Raw genomic sequence first — 22,054 nt, 5'->3', positions numbered from 1 at the left:
TAATTGTCATTTCCCTAAACCTTGGCTAAGTGTATACTTCAAATAGATCACTGGAATAATGTTTAATCAAGTAGAAAAGTGTCCATGCCATTCTGTATGACTTTTTAACAATCAGTGGAGTCACTAGAGGGGATAAAAGAGAGACAGTACCCTGGGTGGCCCTCTCAGAGTGGGTGACACAGATTGACTGTCTACAAAATGTTGGTGCACCATTTCTTCAGGGATGTATTAATTTTTCTAAAAATTCATTTTTGTGGAGAAAAGCTGTTCTGTTACGGATCGTATCAATCCTGTATACTAGAAATTAGAAAGAAAAAATATGTATCAGCCACTTATTCATTGCTGTTGAGTTGGAACCAAATCTAGCTGACCCCCGACAGGGTTTCCCAGGCTGTTAAACATATGAAAGGAAATTGTTCATCTTTCTACCATTGGTGGAAATTTGAACCCCCAGAGAGGTGTATTTAGCCTTTGGGTTCATAACCACTTGGGCGCGAGTCATAGTTTTGAAGACAAATAGGGTCCCTGTCCCTGGACATTAGCTTCTTCCTGGAGACACGAGCCAATTTTACACCGTACGTTTGTTTAGGGAAATCTCAATTTTTTTCTTTTTTTTTTTTAAGGGGCAAACACCATTGTTTCTCAAAAAGTTGTTGTACACTTCCACTCAATTTAACAAGTATTTGAGTGGCCTGTGGGTCTTGGCTCACTACAAGCCATGAAAGGGCATGTAGACAAGGTATAGCATCGTTTCTGCTCCCAACTCCCAGTTCAACTACGTCCAAATAAAGGGATAAACTCATTATATTCTTGCTAACCTGGCAGGTATCTTCTTTTAGTGCTCACAATCTGGAGAGTGAGGAGGTAAAAGTCTCCCATGAGCTTCTTCCTTGCATTTGTGCTGCAAAAAACTCCAAGGGCAAGTTGGGTGCTTTCTGTTCTTTTGGTAGAGCCTCGGTTCTAAGAATGTCACTGTAGTTGTTCATGGTAAGTGGTTTTTATGTGAAAATACTGCACCATCTGAGGAAAACGCCCGGTCTCTGGTCCATGAAACTTCATGTACGTAAAAGTCATAGAAAATAGTAAGAATTCAGCCAAGTGGCTACCAAAGGAAGGAGAGTTTCATCTTCTGTGGATCCGTTCTGCAGAGTGTTTTCAGAACTCCCGTGTCCATTCTGAACTCTTGGCTAGTAAAGCCATCCCTCCCCTGGGAGTCGTATCCGTCGAAAGTCCCTCCTCCGCGTGGCCTTTTGAGTCCTACGTCTTGACAAACCCAGCACAAGGTGAAATGGTTGACTGTCTCCTTTTCCTTCCTTGTTCCGTTAAACTTATTTCTTTTTAGTTCCCGAGAGCAGAAAATTGCATGCCAGTTTTTTCTTTTCTTTCTTTCCCATTTTCTTTCCCTAAATGCTTCATCTCCCTACCCCTCCTGCAGTGAACCTAATGTCCTCGATGACTCCCAGGGCCTGGCCGCTGAGGGCAGCCTCTCTAGGTACAGTGTCAATGCTACCTGTCTTTTGGTGTCTGTGCTGGGAAACTACCTGTTCCCCGTCTCCTCTGTCTCTGTCTCTTTGCGCCCCGTCTTGGTATCTCTTTCCATTCCTTGCCCTTTGTTGTTCATGAATACACAAGCCTGGAAGTCAAAGGTGTAGCAAACCCTCCTTCATTGTCTGCTTCAGAGTTCAACCACAAATGACCTAAATTATCCACTAAAGAACTCTGTGGAATGCTTTTGGGGGCTCAACCCATAAGTGCCTAAAAAATTCAGATGCACCAAACACTAAATTTATCCCATCAAATCATTTTGTCCCACACTGGTATTTATTAAGAATTGTTTTGTTTTGTTTTGCAGAAGCCTTTTAACACAACTCCCCACTTTCAGAAAGCCCTTATTAAATCCAGACAGGTCTTTTAGCTAAGTCCCTGGATAATAAGAAAACAAACAATGATGCTATAATAAGCATAGCAATGTAATGTAATTTATGTGATTCCCTCTTGTAGATGCATGCTATTTGGCAGACTATTATAGCAGCTTGTTCAAACAACACTTATAAAGAACTGTGTACCAGCATAAAGAGGACTCTAAAACTTGCCATGAAATATTAAGCCCCAAGATTTCTTTATATGTGAGAGAAATCTTATAAAGCCAACAGTGCAATTCTTGGCTATTGGTTGAAGGCTTCAGGAAGGGAGACTGCACCTTTAACACTCAGAAAAACCAGTCAAACATTCCTAATCTTGTGCTGTAGATTCACACCTCTCAACTAATCCTCATAAGGGGCAATGCTTCTTGTTCATCCTAAGAGTGCCTTTGTTCCATCCCAGGACAGAACACTCCTTGTAAGGTTTGCATTCTGTAGTGAGTATTACACATCTGTGTTTATTGCTTTATCACAAAGAGGAGGAAATGTTGAGAGGCCGGTCCTGTGAAAGGTTGTTTCTTTTGAGTTTTGGTTTTGATTGTTTGTATTTTTTTTTCATCTTGTTCTGATTTCACATTTTCTGATGCAATTTGAAAATGAGAAATTTAGTCCATAATCAAGTGTACTTTATTATTATTATCAATTATTATTATTAGACATCCATGACACTCATTTGTGTTTGCCAGCCCTTTCCTTGACAGATCAGTCTCTTATTGGTGGTAAATGAGGAAGTGGCAGAAATTGAAGATTTAATGCCATGATAGCAGGAGCTTTGGAATCAAGTAAGAAATTAAGCAGCAGTCCTGAGGACAGCTTCCCTTGACTGTGGACAGTGTTGGATGAGACCTGAGCAGGCTTATCTCAAGGACTGCTGCTTCAAAGAATTAATTTGCTTCTTGCTTAGTTATTTTTGAGACAGGAAAACCTTGATTAGGAGATATTTTCAAGTGGCCACCTGGGAGTAGAATGTATTCAATCTGACTTCCATTTGGCCACTTTAGTGGGAGGGCTTTTCTAATTGGGCCAATTTCTACTCTTGCTGATGAAATATCCGTCTGCAGTTGGTGAGAGAAGGTTAAGAGTTTGAGTTGCTATTTATGAACCTCCAAAAGAATTGGCCCACTTGAGCAGGCTCAGGGCTCAATAATGATTAGTTGGAGGACACACAAACTAACCCAATTTGCTCTACGTCCAGTGTCAATGGGAGTAAATAAAAAATCCACTCCCTGCTCTGTGATGATACTGGCTCCAAGGCAAAGCTGTAGAACTTAGCGACAGCTGAGTTAGTCGGTCATGTCAAGACTGACAACTGTTTGAGATTGACTCCTGTTGTTTCTGTGACTGTTGATTTGAGTCCTGGTCAGTCACCTTAGGATGGGTCATTAAGAAGCAGAAGATGAGACTTTTGCTTTCGACTCTGAACTACTCCTGTCCGTGCAGTGGCATCCCACCAGCCATCAGTGCACCCACCTTTGCTCATGCACTGCAAGTTGTAATCTCAGACACCATCATATCACGGAGTTCTCTTGGGAAGAACTAGAGTTTTGGTATTTATTAAGAGGTGGGCTTACCAAATAGGCCATATACTTTTGTATTTGGTTTCTAGGCCTTTTTATTTTTGGCATGAGGCATCTTTATGCTTCGGACTTCTAAAAATCTGAAGGAAGCGGAAAGGCATTAACCACAAGCAAACCTTCCTTAGCACACACTCGAGCAGCAAAGGCCCTAAAATATGCCAAAAATTTTTAAAAAGGAAATAAGAAGTTTCTCTCAAGTCAGTTTCAACTCAGGGTGACCCTGTGTGTGAGAGTAGAGTAGAATACGCTCTGTAGGCTTTCCAGTGATTGGTTTTTCCAAAACAAACCGGCCTGTCTTCCAAGGCGCACACAGATAAACTCATACTTTCAGTTTTTTTGGTTAATAGCCAAGCACATTAACCGTTTATACTGAGCAACTGTACATTTAAAAGTTGTTGTTAGATGTCCTTGAGTCGAGTACGACTCATAGCGACCCTATAAACAACCAATCTTGATACTGACCTGTATCATGTCAGCCTCACAATCTCTGACACACTCAAGCCCATTGCTGCAGTCACTATTTCAAGCCACCTGGTTGAGAGTCTTCCTTCCTTTTGCTCTCCCCCCACCTTTCTCTCCTGGCAGCATGCCTGAAGTATGTGAGATGAAGCTTCATCATCCTTGCCTTCAAGGAGCACTTAGGCTGCACTTTCTCCTAGATGTATCTCTTTGTTCTTTTGACAGAGCAAGAGCTCTTCAGCATTCTTGTCCATCACCACAGTCAAAGGCACCAATTCTCCTTTTGTTATCCTTAGTCAGTGTCCAGTTCTCAGATGGATAACAAGTGACTGAAAAGACTATATCTTGAATCAGGTGCACCTTTGTCTCAAATTTACATTATTGCCTCTACTAGTTTGGACAGGTCCCTGACTACAGACTTTCTCAGAGCAAACCATCTTTTGATCTCCTGACTGCTGGTACCAATCAAATATTGATTGTGCATCCAAGTAAGATTAAGTCATTGACACTCTCAATACTTTCTCTTTCCATCATGATGTTGCCTATCAGTCAAGTGACGAGGCTATTTGTATTCTTGATGTTAAGATTCAGGCCATATAGAAAGCTGTAGTCTTTAACTGGCAACAGGTGCATCAAATCCTCCTCACTTTCGACAACCAAGGTTGTATCATCTGCATAACAAAGGCTGTTGATGAGTCTTCTTCCAATCCTGATGTCATGTTTTTCTTCACAGAGTCCAGTTTCTTGAATAATTTGCTTAGCATACAGATTTAATATGTATGGAGAAAGGATACAATCCTGATACACATTTTCCTAATTTTAAACCATGCAGTAGTCCCTGAAAACCATGATATGTTCTTGAGTCTGTCCCATCAAAATTTTAAAAATCCTTTTAAGAATAGATTTGAAGCATTGAACACCAGTGATAGGAGACCAGATGAGTTGTGGGAGTTTAAGGATATCATCCATGAAGAGAGTAAAAGGTTATTAAAAAGACAGAGGATAAAGAAAATACCAAAACAGATGTCAGAAGAGACCCTGAAGATTGCATTAAACCATTGAGAAGCCAAAACAAAGGAAAGAAATGCTGGGGGGGTGGGGGAAGAGCCGAATAGAAGATTTCAAAGGGCAGTTTGGGAAGATAAAGCAAGCTACTAAAAGGAGTAGGAATGCGCAGCAACCTCAAATTGGAGAATAAAAAGAGGAGAATTTGCTCAGCATTTCTCAAGCTGAAGGAACTGAAAAACAAAGCTCAAGTTGCGATACTTAGGGATGCTGTGGGCAAAATCTTGAATAATCCAGGAAGCATCCAAAGAAGATGGAGGGAATACAGTCACTGTACCAGTAAGGATTGGCTGACACTGAAATACTTCAAGAAGTACCATATGATCAAGAGCCAATAATAATGAAGGAAAGAATTCAAGCTTCACTGAAGGCATTGACAAAAAATAAAGCCCCAGGAATATATGGGATATCAGTTGAAAAGTTTTATATGGCAAATTGCAACCCGGGACATGCTCGCTAGTCTATGTCAGGGAATTTGAAGGACAGCTGCTTGGCTGACTGAAAACAAGAGATCAATATTTGTCCCTATTCCAAGAAAGGTGATTCAAAAAAGGTGGGAATTATCAAACAATATCATTAATATCACATGCAAGCAAAATACTGTTGAGGATCATTCAAAAATGGCTAGAACAGTACATAGAGAACTTCCAGACATTCAAGCTGGATTTAGAAGAGCCTGTAGCACCAGGGATATCATTGCTCATGTCAAATGGATCATGAGTGAAAGCAGAGAATACCAGAAGAATGTTTATGTTTTATTGACTATGCAATGGCATTTGACTGTGTAGATCATAGCAAATTATGGCTAATATAGGAAAAAAATGAGAATTACAAAATATTTGATTGTACTCTTGCAAAAACTATATAGCTTGACACTTAAAAGTAGTTTGTAAGGAATTTCTGGTGGCCTAGTGGCAAGAAGCTGTGCTGCAATTCTGAAGGCATGTGGTTCAAGGCCACCAGCTGTTCCATGAGAAAAGGATGGGCAAGCTCCGCCTGTGAAAGTAACTGCCTCTGAAAGCCCACCAGAGCGTCAGCTATTGGTTGGTTCCAACTCTGTGATACACAACAGTCACCACAAGGGAAGGCATGCCTTAAAAAAATGCTATAATCTTTGCTTTTTATTCTGTAATATATTTCTGAATTTGTAGCAATATGCATTTTAAAAAGCATTTGTTTTAGATAAAAGGGAAAAGTTAAATGAGCAGGCTAAATGAAAAGACATGGAATAAAACCGATGAATAGAAGGGATTTATTTATTATTATTTTTTACTTCTTGGAAGACCTCTTCAAAATTTCTTCTACTTTTTTTTAACCTAAGCTAACTAGATTCTTTTGAAAGATTTATCATGTCAGCCTATTAGAAGCACTGTGCCCTGGTGGAAAGAGTTGATTTTTTGACTGCTTTGTTTTGCTTTGAAATTCCATAGAAGAGTGTTTTATGTTAGAGAGTTTTATTCTTAGAGGTGAAGACGTTAATTGCTGCTATTCCTTCTTTGTCCTTTCTCTAAATACACACAAAATGGATATATTTCCCCCTCAAAAGAAAGAAGTATATAGTAGTATTTAAGGCTGAATGTTTACATGGGGAAAGTACACTCTGCACTGTTTTTGAAAGGCAAGAAATAATAATCGACTTTCATTTTCAAAAAGAGGCTCTAATGCTATTTGATCCTACAAGGAGAATTTTAATCATAGTGGAAAATAAGATTGTCATTCAAGTTTGAACATAAAATAACAGTAACTCCAGATAGTAGGACCTATCTCATAGTTATCAACAGTTTTCAAAAGTTAAAAACTTGGCAAGTACTCTCAAAGTACAAAGGGAAAATATTACCAATACCTTTGATGTAGTTGAGAATGAACGACTAGGAAGATGTGTGTTGTGATATACAGAAATGTGTTTTTGCTAAATCTGCTTTTACGGTATATCTCAGATCAGATTATTTCCCATTTCACCTGATTCCAGCCTCTAAACTCTTAGTACTTAAAATGCATTTTCCTGGATCCTGCAGGGTACATTTAAACAATAATCACTTACTGGAACACTGAAAAGTCAGAGATCATCAACTCTTTGTTTCCTTCTTCTCTCAAAGGGGACTTTCAGCTTCTCTGCTGCTGGTTTATGCATGTCCGTCATCCCAGATCATCACTCAGCGTAAATGGCTACATTCTGTGTCCTCAGTTACTCTTCTGGATTTCTCTAAACCTATTGAAATTCAAACTGAATGTGAAGATAAGAGCAGTGGAATTTACCAACTCACTTTTCTTTATGTTCATCTCACCTCATGGTTCTTAAAATTTTAATCTATGATATATGTCCCATTTCATCTTCTAAACCTTTTTGTAATTTGAGATAACTGTTGGGAAATTTCTTCGCTTTATTGAATTGCCCTGATTTGCCTATCCTTTATTGGAGGAAGGACCATAAGGCAGTATTTAGTCTCTTGGAAGACACATTATATTTTTATACACTACAATCCAGGCCATCGCTCTGAAAACAGGACAGCAGAGGTACTTTATGCTAAAATTGTCTTCCTGACATTGTCTGCATTTCCTTAGATTGAAAATTGCTTCCTTTTATATTGAATAAGAGTTTTTGGCTTTATAGATAGCTCTTCCCAGCTCTAGTTGTATTTACTCCTCTGAAACTTAAGTCATCATTTGGTTTGCTGTACTATTGATGATCAGAGAGTTGAAATTTCAAGCAATTATATTTTTATAAATTTGTTATATGATGTTAGTTTCCGTTTAGAAAGTTCTGTTTTCTCTTTTGTCTTTGTGTTTCCTCATTATTTTGCTGAAAGGATAGAAATGAGCCATTTTCTTTTTATACAGAAGCTCCAGGCTATCAGCTTTTATATAAGTTGCAGAACTTGCTGCTCTGATATATCATGACAGAGTCTTCACTGTAAGGATTAATTTGTTAGGTGTGTGGTCACTCAAATAAATATTTCCATTGTTCTTAAGGATCTATTGGCTTAATGAAGCATAATCATTTTAAATTTGACGTCACCAAATAAAAGATTGTCTTTAAGTGGAAAACTTGGTTTGATGATTCCAGATATAATAGTTAAGAATTACAATGGAACTGTTTCACAAAACAAAAATAGTTAATGGAGTGGAAGACAGGGGGTGCTTAGTTAATTTTAGTAGTGTTCCTTTTACAGTTACACATCATAGTTCCTACAAGGGACTAACATATTATATGATGTAGAGAGATGCTAAACTGAAAGTACTATTCATATGCAACTCAACTCTGATAGACTCCCAAAGAAAGAAAATTGTTCTGCATAACTGACTTTCATTAGTAAAATTTCTAGATGACTTTTATTAATATGTCCTAACTATGTACAGTTAAGCCACATCTTTATTTTCCATATATAAGCCTTACTTTTTCAGTGATGGTAATTTATCAGTTGTGATAAATGTTTCCAAGGATATGTTCTGTACTTTCATCTTTAACAGGCATATTACACTGGTGATATGCTGTATCATTTACATAGAACACTTAATTACCACAGTTACAAATTTGATACTTTTCTAGATACCAGATTATCCACTCATAGGGAAATTTATTATGGTTAGAATCCTCCCTCGGAACAGTCATTGTGAAATTACCATTATGCATTGACATTTAACACGCCCTGAGTAACATGTATTTCTTTTCTTTTCTTGCACCATTTTTCCTTCTCGATCTCAGATTGTCGAACAGCAGTGAGACCAATGGACAGCCTCAATTTCATTTTCTCTGCCTAACTATTTTTAAAACATTTTGGTGCCCACTCTTTTTTTAGTGTCCTAGAAGCAATAAACTCATTAAAAACAACATATGTAAAAACAAGAAAGCATGCTATATACATCCCTTTTCATGTTCAAACCATGTTACATCAACTAACTTCCTTTCTCTACTCTAATGGGAGGTAGGTGGTAAGTATTAACCTCCCTGAATGGCCAAGGGAACTAAGGTAACACTGAGATGTCAATGAATAGCCTATGCCAATGGAAGCTTTGCTTGCTATTTTGGAAGAACTTGTTACTACTTTTGTGCAGATGGTAATTGAATATTCTTTCCAATTCAACAAATCATGCAACACTGTGTGAGTTATAAGGAGATGTCATTTCAGACATACCAGCCAGCAACATAGTCTGGATTGCTTATCAGAACTTATTGCCTTGTATGTGTTGGGTGATTTCCCCTCGTTATGGGAAGTTTGTATATGCTACAAGGTGAAATACGCACAAAAGGAATAAAAGTCCATCACCCCTCCAAATTTGATATTCCGAAAGAATAAGAATGTTTGAAATATTTGGCTTTTTTTCATTCTTTCTGGAATTTTATATGTTGTTGTTGGTAAGTGTCGTAGAGTCATAGGCGACTCATAATGACCCTATGAACGAAAGTCTTCAACACTTGTGTGACTTTCATTCTTTCTCCAGGATCATAGGGTTCCTGGAGGCAAGCTATTATGGAAGTGGATGCCACTCTTGCTTCCAAGCTTGTTTTATGCAGGGAGCTCCACCAAACACTGTCCGCCTTGTGAAACCATTAACACATTTGACACATCAGTGTCACAGCGACCACAAGTTACCTCTGTACAGCAAGTGGACACACCAGGGCTAGAAGATCTAGAAGAATGTTTGAACAAAAAACAATGAAAAAACAGGCCTGAGGGCTGCAGATTAAAAGTCATGCCCCTTTGGCTTGGTAGAATCACTTTCTGTGCACTAGGCCAGAAGTCTCCCAAGACACCCGCCCATACCCTGCAGGAGTGGCCTGACATTTCTGTATTTTACTATTCCTGCAAGCCCAAATGCTGGCAAACTCTGGGCCAGAGACCCCCACTTCATGTGACAAGTCCACTCTGCCGACACCCTCTTGGGGCAAAAAGAAAGCCACAGGCGTCCGGGAGAATCGCTCCATTCCTGCCTCTCCTCAAGAAGCCAGAGATCGTGTACCCCAAATGATGTCATCATAGTTTCATTACATGTATATTGTTGTTGTTGTTATGTGCCATCGAGTCACTTGCGACTCATAGAGACCCTATGTACAACAGCCCTAAACTCTGCTCTGTCCTGTGCCAATCGCACTGTCTCTGACACTCCCATCCCGATTATCCCAATCACTGAATGAATCCACCTCATAGAGGGCCTTCCTCTCCTGCGCTGTCCCTCCACCCTCCCAAGCATGATGTCCTTCTCCAAGGACTGATCTCTCCTCACAACATGTCCAAAGCATGTTAGACGGAGCCTCAGAATCCTTGCCTCCAAGGAGCCACCTGGTTTAACCCTTTCCAGGACGAATCTGTTTGCTTTCCTAGCAGTCCATGGTATTCTCTTTTATATTTTTATTTTTATTTATCTTTCTTTTTACTTGTTTCTTTTTTTTTTTTTCTTTTTTTTTTTTTCTTTTTTCATGGTATTCTCAATACTCTTCTCTAGTACCACAGCTCAAAGGCATCAATTCTCCTTCTATCCTCTTTGGTCATCGTCCAACTCTCTGATGCATAACAAGTGATTGCGAAGACCGTGGTCTGTATCAAATGCACCTTAGTCTCCAGAGAGACACCATTGCTCTTCAGTACTTTGGAGAGGTCCCTAACAGCAGACTTTCCCATGGCAATGCGCCTTTTAATTTCCTGGATACTGGTGCCAAGAGTGTACCTATGTACATGTATATTAATTTTTTAAAATCCTATTTGCAAACTTTTGGTTGTCTTCTAATGTGAGTAAGACTTTTAAGAAATTGACAGACATGACTGTGTCAACCATTTGATGTTTTATCAGTTGTTACAAAAGTGGGGCAGCATCTGATAGCCCATCCTGCCATTCATATCTCCACTTATAAATGTAGCTAAATATTCATCATTGTTCCTGTTAGATGCCAGTGTGTCTCTTCTGAGTCACCACAACCCCATGTATAACAAAATAAAAACCTGCCTGGCCCTCCAGCATCTCCACAAACATTGCTGTTGGATCCATTGCCATAGCTACTGTGTCAGTCTATATCTCGCTGAGGGTCTTCCTTTTTCACTGACTCTCTGCTCTACCAAGCTTGATGTCTTTATCCAGGAATAGGTATCTCCTGATAACATGTCCAAAGCACATAGGAAAGTCCCATTATCCTTGGCAAGGAATATTCTGGCTGAACTTCTTCAAGCCAGACTGGTTTGTTCTTACAGCACACATTCACTATTCTTTACCAGGACCATCATTCAAAAGCATCAATTCCCCTTCATTTTTCCTTCTTCCTTGTCAGATTTTAGATATATATGATGTTACTTAAAATACCATGGTGTGAGTTAGGTGTACATTAGTCATCAGAATGAAATCTTTTTAACATTGTAAAGAGCTCTTTTGCTGCAGATTTTCCTAGTAAGATGTGTCTTTTAATTTCTTAACTGCTGTTTCCATGAGCATTCATTATGGACCTAAGTAAAACGTGGTCCTCAACAACTTTAATCTTTTTACTGTTGATTATGATGTTGCTGACTGATACACTTGTGAGGATTCTGTCTTTTTTATGTTGAAGTGTAATCCGCATTTAAGGCTACAGTCTTTTGATCCACATCAGAATACTTCATATCCTCATCACTTTCAGCAAAGTTATGTCACATGCTTATTACAGGTTGTTGTGGAGTCTGTCTCCAATTTTGATACTCTGCTCTTCATATAGTCTAGTTAGTCAAATTATTTGCTCAATTACAGATGGTATGGTAGAGGATACAACTTTTATACATAATCTGTTCTCTTCAAACAACTGTCTCTTATTCTCTATGCAGGCTCCACATCAACGCAACTAAGTGTTCTGAAATTCCCTTTTTTTTGTGATGTTATTCATAATTTGTTAAGTTCATACAGACAAATGCCTTTGCATAGCCAATGGAAGACAGTAAACATCTCTCTGGAATTCTCTGCTTTCGAGCAGGATCCACCTGACCTTAGTGATGATACTCTTTCTTTCATCGTTGTCTTCTGAATCCAGTTTAAATTTCTAGCAGTCCTCTCTAAATTTACTGCTGCAATAAATTTTTATTCTTTACCAGAAATCTGTATCTGTATATGATATTGTTCAATAATTTCCACAATCTGTTGATCTCCTTTCTTTGCACTGGGCACATACATGGATCTGTTCCTGTCAGTTCACCAGGTGTCTATCATCCAAATTTCTTGGTATTAACCAGTGAGTGCTTTCCAGCATGGTATCCATTTCCTGAAACATCTTAACAGATATTCCTTCATGTCTAGAGTCCTGGTTTTCCATCAATGCCTCCAGTGTAGCTTGTTCTTCTCCCTTCCATTTTACTTATTGGTTGTTTATCATCCGCTATTTTCTGAGATGATTGGCCATCAACCATTTGACAGAAAGTTTTAGAGTCTCTTCTGACCTACATTTTGGTCTCTCTTTTTTGCCTTTTTAAGACCTTTTGATTTCTTCATGTGTGATTATTCTTGATGTCTTCCCACAAGTCATCAAGTCCTTAGTGTTTAATATGCATCACATCTATTTTGGTGGTCATTTCTAAATCTAGATAGGGTATACTCAAGGTCATAGTCTAGCTCTTATACATTAGTTTTCATTTTCTTTAACTTGAACTTACACATGAATAATTGATGGTGATATATGTACATATCTGAGCCGTTGTTCCACAGTTGGCCCCTAATCTTGTTCAGACTGAGCTTCTCCACCATCTCTATTCACAGATGTAATGGACTTGATAACTCTGCATATTCTGTCCAGTGAGGTCAGTGTATATACTTACTATATATCCATTGAAAATTCTTTGCATTGAATAAATTGTATCTTGATTGCATGTTTTATTCATTTCAGATTGCAGAAAGTAGTGAAAATCTTCAATTTCTTATTCTTGGGCTTTAGTGATTGGTTAATGAATTTGAATAGTAGTATTAATAGGCCTTTCTTATATACACTTTAATATTATCCTATCACTGACAGCTTTCTACTTCAAGATAAATCTTAAAATATTTTTTAACTGAATGCAACACCAAACCTCTTCAATTTTTCATTCCTAACATAGAAGACCATATGATTGTCTAGTTAAAAATCACCCGGGCCAGTCTTTTCAGCTCCCTGATACCAAAGATATTGATCTTTGTGCATGTCATTTCAGTTTGATGACATAACATTTTCCCAGATCCATACTTCCTGTAATTCATGTTACAATTGGTAATGGACGGTGCAGCTGCTGCTTCTCATGTGGCACGAATGAACAGAGGTCACGGAAGCTTTCCTCCATCCAGTCCAGTCATTAAGGCTGACTCTGACGAGTGAGCTCTTCTGCAGCCGGACTTTGAGTGCCTCCACCTTGAAGGGCTTATCTTCCATCATCACATCAAGTGATGTTTTATCAATATTTGTAAAGTTAACACTGGCCATTATTTTTTTAGACCTATAACACTCCTTCATAGTCAGTCTGGACACTCCACTGACACTTGTCCACATAGATGATGCTCCTCATCTTTGAAATACTGGTGACATAGCTTCCCTCATCACAGAACCATGCAAGCACCATAGCATGCCACACTGACAGATAAGAAGCAGGCTAAGAAATTAGGTGGTTTATATTGCTTCAATTGGAAATGAACGGATTTTAGTCTTTTTTTAAAAAAAATCCCAAAAACCTGGACAGTTGCTGACTCTGGATTTTTCTGTGCAATATTTTACACTGAAAAAGGACCTATCTATGACTCTCCTTTTGCAAAGGCAAAGCGAAATGAATTCTTTATTAACTAAATAATTACATTGGCATCATCCACTGAATTACAATGTTCTCTGGGGCACACTACATCCCTTTTTCTCACCTCTTCCCTCCCATTATAAATACCTGTTGTACATGCATGCAGGATGAAAAAGGATCATGGGCCCATGTCAGTATTTTCAGTGCCTCCCAGCCCTGAAGTAGCAACCACTTCCAGTAGTCATTTTTGCATATGGAAGACACATATACACAGGAAATTTGGGGGGAGCAGGATGTTGCTTTGATAATTTGCACAAAATGCTTGAGTGCAGCAATTGGGTCTTAAACCTCCTGACTTTATCCTGCAATGACAGCTCAAATACTTTGTCAGCCTTTCAATCTAAATCCGTTTAAAAAAACAACAACAAAGAACTTGCTGATCTACCCATGTGACTATTGCCTTACTCTATAGTCACAGAGACTTCAGGCTGCAAACATGTGTTGAATGTGCCCCTTCACCCAAATGGAATCTGTGTCTGATGTGTTCGATAACCATCCATCTTATTTCTCATTGAAATGGAATTTTTTTTTTTTAAAAAAAAAGTGTTCCCATCCATGTGATAGAGTCGTTTGTGTTGTTTGTCACCACCTCTTCCCTTCCCTTTGGAAAGAAAATTGAGATTAGACTATGGCATCTGAAACCTTTTGGTGGCTTCCAAACCAGGGGTCCGAATGAACCAATGTTTTGTTGAATGACAGATACGACATCAATGATTGAAATAAGAATCTCAATTTTGGCAGCCTGGGGCTGCAAAGCCCTGTCCTTACTCCCAGACCTTTGAAAACTTCCATCCCAGGGAATCTTTCCCAACTATCCTTCAAAGATGATGGTGTCTTTGAAGTGACTGTTCCATAGAAGTGATTTTTGGCTCCCACCCACCGGAGGACTGTTTTCTGTGCTTTCTTACAGCAATACTAACATTGTTGCTGCTCAACAGGGTGGCAAGCGTGCAGAGCGAGCCTGGCCAGCAGAACATCCTCATTCAGCAGCCGCTCGGGAGGAAGCGGGGTCTGAGGCAGGTGAGCAAACCCCAAAATGTGAGACAGTTATTCCACTGAAATTCAGCTCTACTCAGCTGGTAACATTGATGTATACTAAGATTCTATTTTGCCCCTCTTCTCCTAAAATAAACAGTGCAAAGCAACTTTAAGCCTTGGAAAGTACGTGGGCAAACTGAGCATTTTAGCTTCTATTTTATAGTTTAATCTTCTTGTCAATCAAACTGATTACTTAATTAAATAAATGAGCCTATAATTCTATGTGTTCCCTCTCTAGAACTTTCTTTCCCCCTGCCAAGCTTACGACACAGGAAGATTTGTTACAACGTTAATTGAAGGCCCACGTAGGCCTAGAGACAGATATAGTGTCATCTTTTTTTCTCATTCCAAGATTAATGATTTAATCTAAAACTGAAATTGCAGTCAAGAGCATCATTTGCACATTTCCTTCAGTGGGGTTCCTTTATAAACTTTCTAAAGAAAAACCTAAATGAGGCTTGGCCTGCTGCTTCAGCAGAAATTTCCCAGCATTGATTTACATATCAGACACTTTGCCAGCTTCTGAAGGGTTTTTTCATTGTAACTCCTTATAGAGAGGTAACATACATACATTCAACTACAGATTTCAGGTGAGAAAGGAGAGAGCCCTAATCAAGACTTATTTTGTGTTTTAAAATCATTAGAATTCCCAAATATACTGTCTTAAAATTCTACTAATAAGTATTCTTATTAGTAGTATTTTGGAAGCAGGAGTGACATCCACTTCCTAAACAACATGCCTCTGGAAACCCTATGAACTTTGATAAATGCCGAAAGTTGTAGAGGGGCTTTGTTCATAGCGTCACTATGAGTCATGCTCAACTCGAAGGCAATCAATAACAACAACAGTAAATATTATTATCATATATACAAGCACGATACTTGGGAAATGTTGTTAGGTGCCAGCAAGTCAATTTAGACTCATAGCAACCAGATGTACAACACAATGTGCACTCGCCGGATCCTGGGCCATGCTGCTCTGCGTAAGACAGTCTCTGCTCTGCAGAAGCCCGTTCATTGTTGCCATCACTGCATCAGTCCATCTCCTTGAGGGTCTTCCTCTTCTTTACTGACCCTCCACCTTTCCAATCCTGATATTCTTTTCCAGGAAGATAGAACTGATTAAAGGGAATGCTGGGATCTAATACTTAAATAAGTGCAAAGAAGTATGTCAGTTACAAACATATAATGAAAAGAGTCCACAGAAATAGAAATTAAAACAAGAGACAATCAAAGATACGCTTTGACCATAGTGTTTCTTCTCAAGCCATTACGCTGTCCTTGCCACTCCATAGTGCCTCTTCCTGTTGCCTCTTGTTTTTAGCTAAGGCGCCCTCTCCTATCACGTCAGAAGACTCAGACTGAATCCCGAAACCGCCATGGGGCTCGGCTGTCAACCACACGCAGGAGCATCCAACCTAAAACAAAGCCATCTGGTAAGACCCCCGCGTGCATTCTGACTACACCACTGCCGTATTGCAGCAGAGCCTGGAAGGCAGCAGATACTTAGCTGATTCAGAGCAGCATGCTGTTGGGAAAGCAAGAGATAAGGGCAGAAGGTCACCACCCAATTCTAGTGTCTCTTTCCTGTCTCCTCACCCATCCTTCATTCTCAAACCCATGGACCTGAAGGAGCAAAGGCGCTCAAGAGAAATTACTCATATAAGCCGATATGTTCAGGGTTTTGTATGTTGTGGAGATTTTTTCCATTTCTCTCAAGCCAAGAACTAGGTGTGTCATTGGTCTCACTGCAGAGAAAATATTAATAATAAAGGGGACTTTTACGGCCTGTTGGCAGTTGTTATAATAAATGATCAAGATTCCATAATGTTCTGTGTAAATCTGATCTTGGACCATTTATGTAAAAATTCCTTTTCTTCCTATATTTTCATTGCCTTACAAAAGCCCTGTATTTTGTAAGGCCATGAAATTGAAACATGTCCATATTTGTCAAACATGTTCTCATTTATTAATAAACCAGTACGACCTTCACTGAGAGAAGCCAGGAGGTATTGGTTTTAAACAAGGAAGCATTGACAATGTGTGTCTCCTCTGCTGCCTCATCTCTGGTCTACAGTGGATCAGAAACGTTCTGTGACCTTCATTGAGGCTCAGCTAGATCCAGCAGCTGCCCCAACAGAAGGATTTGCCGCTTCGGGCCAGCCACCAGGCTGCAGCCCTGCTCCATCCCGGAAACCAGAAGGAATGGACAAACCAGTCCTTACATCTTCCCCTGCCATTGTTGTTGCAGATCTGCACAGCCTGTCTCCCAAGCAGGTGAGGCCACTAGAGGAAGGGGCAACGCCTGGCTGCTGTACAGCACACCTGGGAACCACTTGCATGGGTGCAGATTTACTTCCTGTCTAGGTCTAGGTCTGTAATGTTTTGTTAGCCAAGCTCCACTGGTCCTGTCAACCTGAGAAGTAAAAACTGTGTAAAAATACACGACCAGAAATCTGTCTCCTTAAGGACCAAAGAGACGTCTTGGTGGTTTTCATTATGATTTCGTAGCTCAGTAACCATTGAAAATAGGTGTATAATACTGTCAGAGATCAAATCGTTCCTCCCCAGCATGTGTGTCTTGACAATCTTATATGTATATGTAACTGTATATATATATATGTGTGTGTGTGTGTGTGTATATATATGTATATGTATATCTAAATGTATATGTGACTTGACAATCTTAGATACAAGAGATTGAAACCTTGCCCTTTTTTTTGCCAACCTCACAGTCCTGCCCTGGTTACAGGAGAAATGTAGTCTACTACCTGCCACCGGAACAATCAGAATTGGTGACAGGAGTTGGCATAGAAAAAACTTAAGTGTTAGGATATGTGCTAGCATGTAGGAGATGAGTGTATGAGTTTCCCTGATCTGTCTCAGGAAGGAGAGGCTCTAAACAGATATTTATAGGCCAGGTTAAGGAGGTGGGAAGAGCTCATGCTTGTTCAGCACTTTTAGAAAGGAAAGGTGAGGTTATCTTCAGAAAAGGAGACATTGTGCAAATGAGTACGCATATAGAGCAGGCCTCTAAAATGACGACTTGCTGGTTACCTATTGAATCTTCACAGATCATGCTGTTGTTAGGTTCCATTGAGTAAAGTTTGACCCACAGTGACCCTATAAACAACCGATCCGAACACTGTCCTATCCCATGCCATCCTCACAATCTCTGACACACCCAAGCCCATGTCTGCCGTCACTATGTCAACCCACTGGGTTGAGGGTCTTCCTCTCTTTTGCCAGCGCTCCACCTTTCCAAGCATGATGTCCGTCTCCTAGCAACAAACCCAAAGTATAAAGATGAGAGAGCTAAAGCTTCATCATCTTTGCCCCCAAGGAGCACTCTGCCTGCACCATCTCCAAGATGTATCTGTTTGTTCTTTTGGCAGTCCATGGGCTCTTCAGCACTTTTTTCCAACACTACAGTTCAAAGGCATCAATTTTCCTGTCACCTTTAATTATTGTCTCACTCTTAGATGTATAGCAAGTGACTTAAAAAAAACATGGCCTGAATCAGGCGCACTTTAGTCCTCAAATTGACATCATTACTCCTCAGCAACTTGGAGAGATCACTGACTAAAGACTTTCCCAGTGCATTGCATCTCCTGACTGCTGGTACCAGCTGTATTGATGGTAGATCTGGTTAGGTGCTTGGCTATCGTGAAACATGCCCTCTCAATATAGCTTACCTTTAGAAGGTCACCCACTCACGTAGCACGTGAAAGCTCTGAGCAGAGTTAAAGGCTGTTAAAAGGGAACACCTGGAGGTGCTCAGGCTCTCATCCAGGGTGTGTTGCTGGGTCTTATGATGCATGAATTTCTTGGATGCTGACTTCCCTGGCCTGAACCATGGCAGGGGAGGAGACTCAGCACATTATGTAAACAGGGAAGGGGAATGGGAAAAGAAAAGAGTCTGTCATTCAGAGCAAACCTAGTAAATAAGTTAAAGACTAAAACAGTTCAAAGTTTCCCTTCATATTCATTAAAAAGGTCATCTTTGGTACAAGTTCAGAAGGACCTATTATTCTTTTAGTGGAGGGAGTAATGCCCAGCTATGAAAAGCAGGGTGGAGGCAAATTGTGGAAGTATAGCCTAACTTGATAAGGAGGATTTCTTTCAAAAGGATAACCAGGACTCCTTTTAATAAGGAAATCCTCCCTTTTAAATTATTATTAAAGAAATGTTCATTTTTCTATTACATTGCTGCCTGTCTCACCACACTCAAGTCCTAACATATTAATATTTATCAGGCAGGACTTGAGACAATTTCTCATGATGTAGGAAGCCATTCAGTCCTGAAGGGATTAGGGTGGGACATAACACCTTTGATCAGGTCACTGCTCAGATCAAATGTAAGCAAAGTGTCCCTGGGGTGTGGCCTGCATCACCTTTTATCTAACTAGAGAGAAAAAGAGAGAGAGAGAGAGAGAGGCAAGCAGAGAAGGGGGTATTGGTATTACTGCCATCAAAAAAGAAGAGCTAGAAGTGGAGTGTTATCATAGGATCCAGGTCCTTGCACTGGAGGAATTCCTAGAATCAGGAAACACAGAAGGAAGGCCTTGCCCTGGAGCTAGCTCCTTGGTTTTGGACTTCTAGTTTCTCACATTGTGAGAGAATAAGTTTATTTTTGCTAAACCCATCTACTTTTAGTATCTCTGTTATAGCAGCAATTGATAAATACATAGCTCAAAACATCAAGCTACCAATTTAAACAATCCCTTATTTAATTTAGTGTCTTTATCCAATAAGATGAAAAGAAGGTTTTGTTTCCTCCTCATTGTTTCCTTTTTTTCTTGTTTTTAATATATTCTCCTTGCTTTGATTCTTATAAATGAATTCCTGTTTTGTTAAACATATCTACTCATGGTATCCATTAGAACAGCATGATAGTAAGTCCCCTGTTGTTCTCATGCTGTACTTCAAGAAATGTACGGGGAAATAGTTGTAGAATATACATGCACTAGTCTAGCCTTTACAGGGAGCTCTGGTGGCCTAGTGGCAAGAAGCTGTGATGCAATCCTGAAAGCACACGGTTTGAGGCCACCAGACACTCTTCTGGAAAAGGATGGGCAATCTCCTCCTTTGCGATTAACTGCCTTGAAGACCCATCAGACAGTCAGCTATAGGTCAATTCCAACTTGACGGTACACAGCTTAGTCTTTAATGGTTAGAAAGTACTGTACCATTTGTCATTCTGTCATTTGATCCTCAAAGTAAAAAGGGCAAATAGTGTATAAGGAAAAGATAGACTAATGACAACAATTTTTTACACTTTTCTCTGGTTGTTGTTTTTGTTGTCATGTGCCATCAAGTCACCTGCAATCCATAGCAACCCTGTGCACAACTCTGAAGCCTGGCCTGTCCTGAGCCAGTCTCACTAATTCCAACACATTAACTCCCATTGCCCCAGTTACTGCATCAATCTATCTCATCTGGGGTCTTTCTCTCCTGTGCTGTTCCTCTACCCTTCCAAGCATGATGTCCTTCTCCAAGGACCTGTCTCTCCTGGCCACATGCCCAAAGTATGTGAGATGGAGCTTCAAAATCCTAGCCTCCAAGGAGAAACCTGGTTTCACTCTGTCCAAGACAGACCTATTTGCTTTCTTGGCAGTCCATAGTATATTCATGACTCTTTTCCAGCACCATAACTCAAAGGCATCAATTCTTCTTCTGTCGTCCTTAGTCATTGTTCAGCTCTCTGATGCATAGCAGGTAATTGTGAATACCATGGCCTGAATTAGGTGTGCACCTTAGTCTTTAAACTGATGTTGTTTTGCAGGACTCTGGAGAGGTCTCTGACAGCAAATTTTCCCAGTATAATTTGTCTTTTAATTGACTGACGGCTGATGTTAAGAGTGTTGATTGTGGGACCAAGCAAGCTGTGATTTTTCACAATCTCAATCTCTTTTCCATCTATCATGATGCTGCCAGTTGGCCTAGTGGTGAGAATCTTGTCTTCTTGATGTTGAGCTTCAATCCCTATTGAAGACTACAGTCCTTGACCTTCCGCAGCAAGCACTTTAGTTCTTCTTTACTTTCAGCAAGCAAGGTTGTGTCATCTGCATAACATAGGTAGATGAGTCTTCCTCCAATCCTGATGCCACATTCCTCCTCATAAAGCCCAGCCTCCCAAATGATTTGTCCTGCATATAGATTCAGAAGGTATGGAGACAGGATGCATCCCTGACATGCTACTTTCCTAATTTTGAACCATGTAGTGTTTCCCTGCTCTGTTCTGACTACTGTTTCCTGGTCCAAGTATAGGTTTTGCATAAGCACAATCAAGTGTTCTGGGATTTCCATTTTCCTCAAGGTTAGCCACCATTTGTTGTGACCCACATAGTCAAATGCCTTTGCATATTGAAGGAAACACAGACATTCCTCCGGTACCCTTTGCTTGACAATAATGTCCTTAGTGCCACAACCTCTTCTAAACCCACCTTGTATTTCTGGTAGTTCTCCCAATGTACTGTTCCAGTCATTTCTGGATAATCTTCAGCAGGATTTTTCTGGTACGTGATATTATTCGATAATTTCCACACTCTGTCGGATCACCTTTTTTTGAGAATATGAATAAATATGAATGTCTTCCAGGCAACTGGGGCTTCTCTGATACTCATCCCTTTTTTCCATGATGTTATAATTTGTTGTGTTTACAGAGTGAGACCCTCTCCACCGAACAAGGAGAAAAAAAAGAAGATACAGAAGCGCAGGGTGCTGTAGCCCACAGCCCCCTCTCCACTCAGCTCTCTGACCCTGATGACTTCACGGGCCTTGAGACATCAAGTTTGCTACAGCATGGAGACACCGTCCTTCACATCAGTGAGGAAAATGGCATGGAAAACCCCTTGCTGTCCAGCCAGTTCACATTTACTCCCCCTGAGCTGGGGGAGACAGATGTAGCCTTAGACGAGTCTCATGTTTAACTCTGTGTCTTGTAAGAGTTGCAAGTGTTAACAAGATGTAGACAAGATCGTGGTACTGAGAGCTGAATGCTATTGCTTAGAAAATACTAACTAAAACCCAGCACTTTAAATCCAGTGGGCAGCCAAAATCTAAAAAGATTTTACTGTCAATGCCCATCTTTTATAAACATCTTAAAAATCAATGACTTACATGATTTGGTTCTATACAGATCATTAAAACCAGGGAAAAATAAGAGAAAGAACCATTTCATGGCACATGTTTATAACTCAAGTCTTGAGCAATGAGAAAGACTATGCTATCC

General features: G+C 39.9%; 1 protein-coding gene across 1 annotated transcript in view; it reads left to right on the top strand.

Moving 5' to 3' along the window:
* Nucleotides 1–21,752, top strand: part of UNC80 (unc-80 homolog (C. elegans)) — a 295,977-nt gene extending 274,225 nt beyond the window's left edge. Inside the window, exons 61-65 of the mRNA XM_006891958.1 lie at nucleotides 1,436–1,492; nucleotides 14,721–14,802; nucleotides 16,145–16,256; nucleotides 16,898–17,097; nucleotides 21,486–21,752. Coding sequence (XP_006892020.1) covers nucleotides 1,436–1,492; nucleotides 14,721–14,802; nucleotides 16,145–16,256; nucleotides 16,898–17,097; nucleotides 21,486–21,752 — 718 coding nt within the window. The remainder of the gene's footprint in view (nucleotides 1–1,435; nucleotides 1,493–14,720; nucleotides 14,803–16,144; nucleotides 16,257–16,897; nucleotides 17,098–21,485) is intronic.
* Nucleotides 21,753–22,054: the final 302 nt, after the last annotated feature.

This window comes from Elephantulus edwardii, unplaced genomic scaffold (assembly GCF_000299155.1).
Source record: "Elephantulus edwardii isolate Elephantulus edwardi_28Jun2011 unplaced genomic scaffold, EleEdw1.0 scaffold00106, whole genome shotgun sequence".
Lineage (NCBI taxonomy): Eukaryota > Metazoa > Chordata > Mammalia > Macroscelidea > Macroscelididae > Elephantulus > Elephantulus edwardii.
The sequence above is the reverse complement of the archived record's forward strand: the minus strand, read 5'-3'. Positions and strand labels throughout refer to the sequence as shown.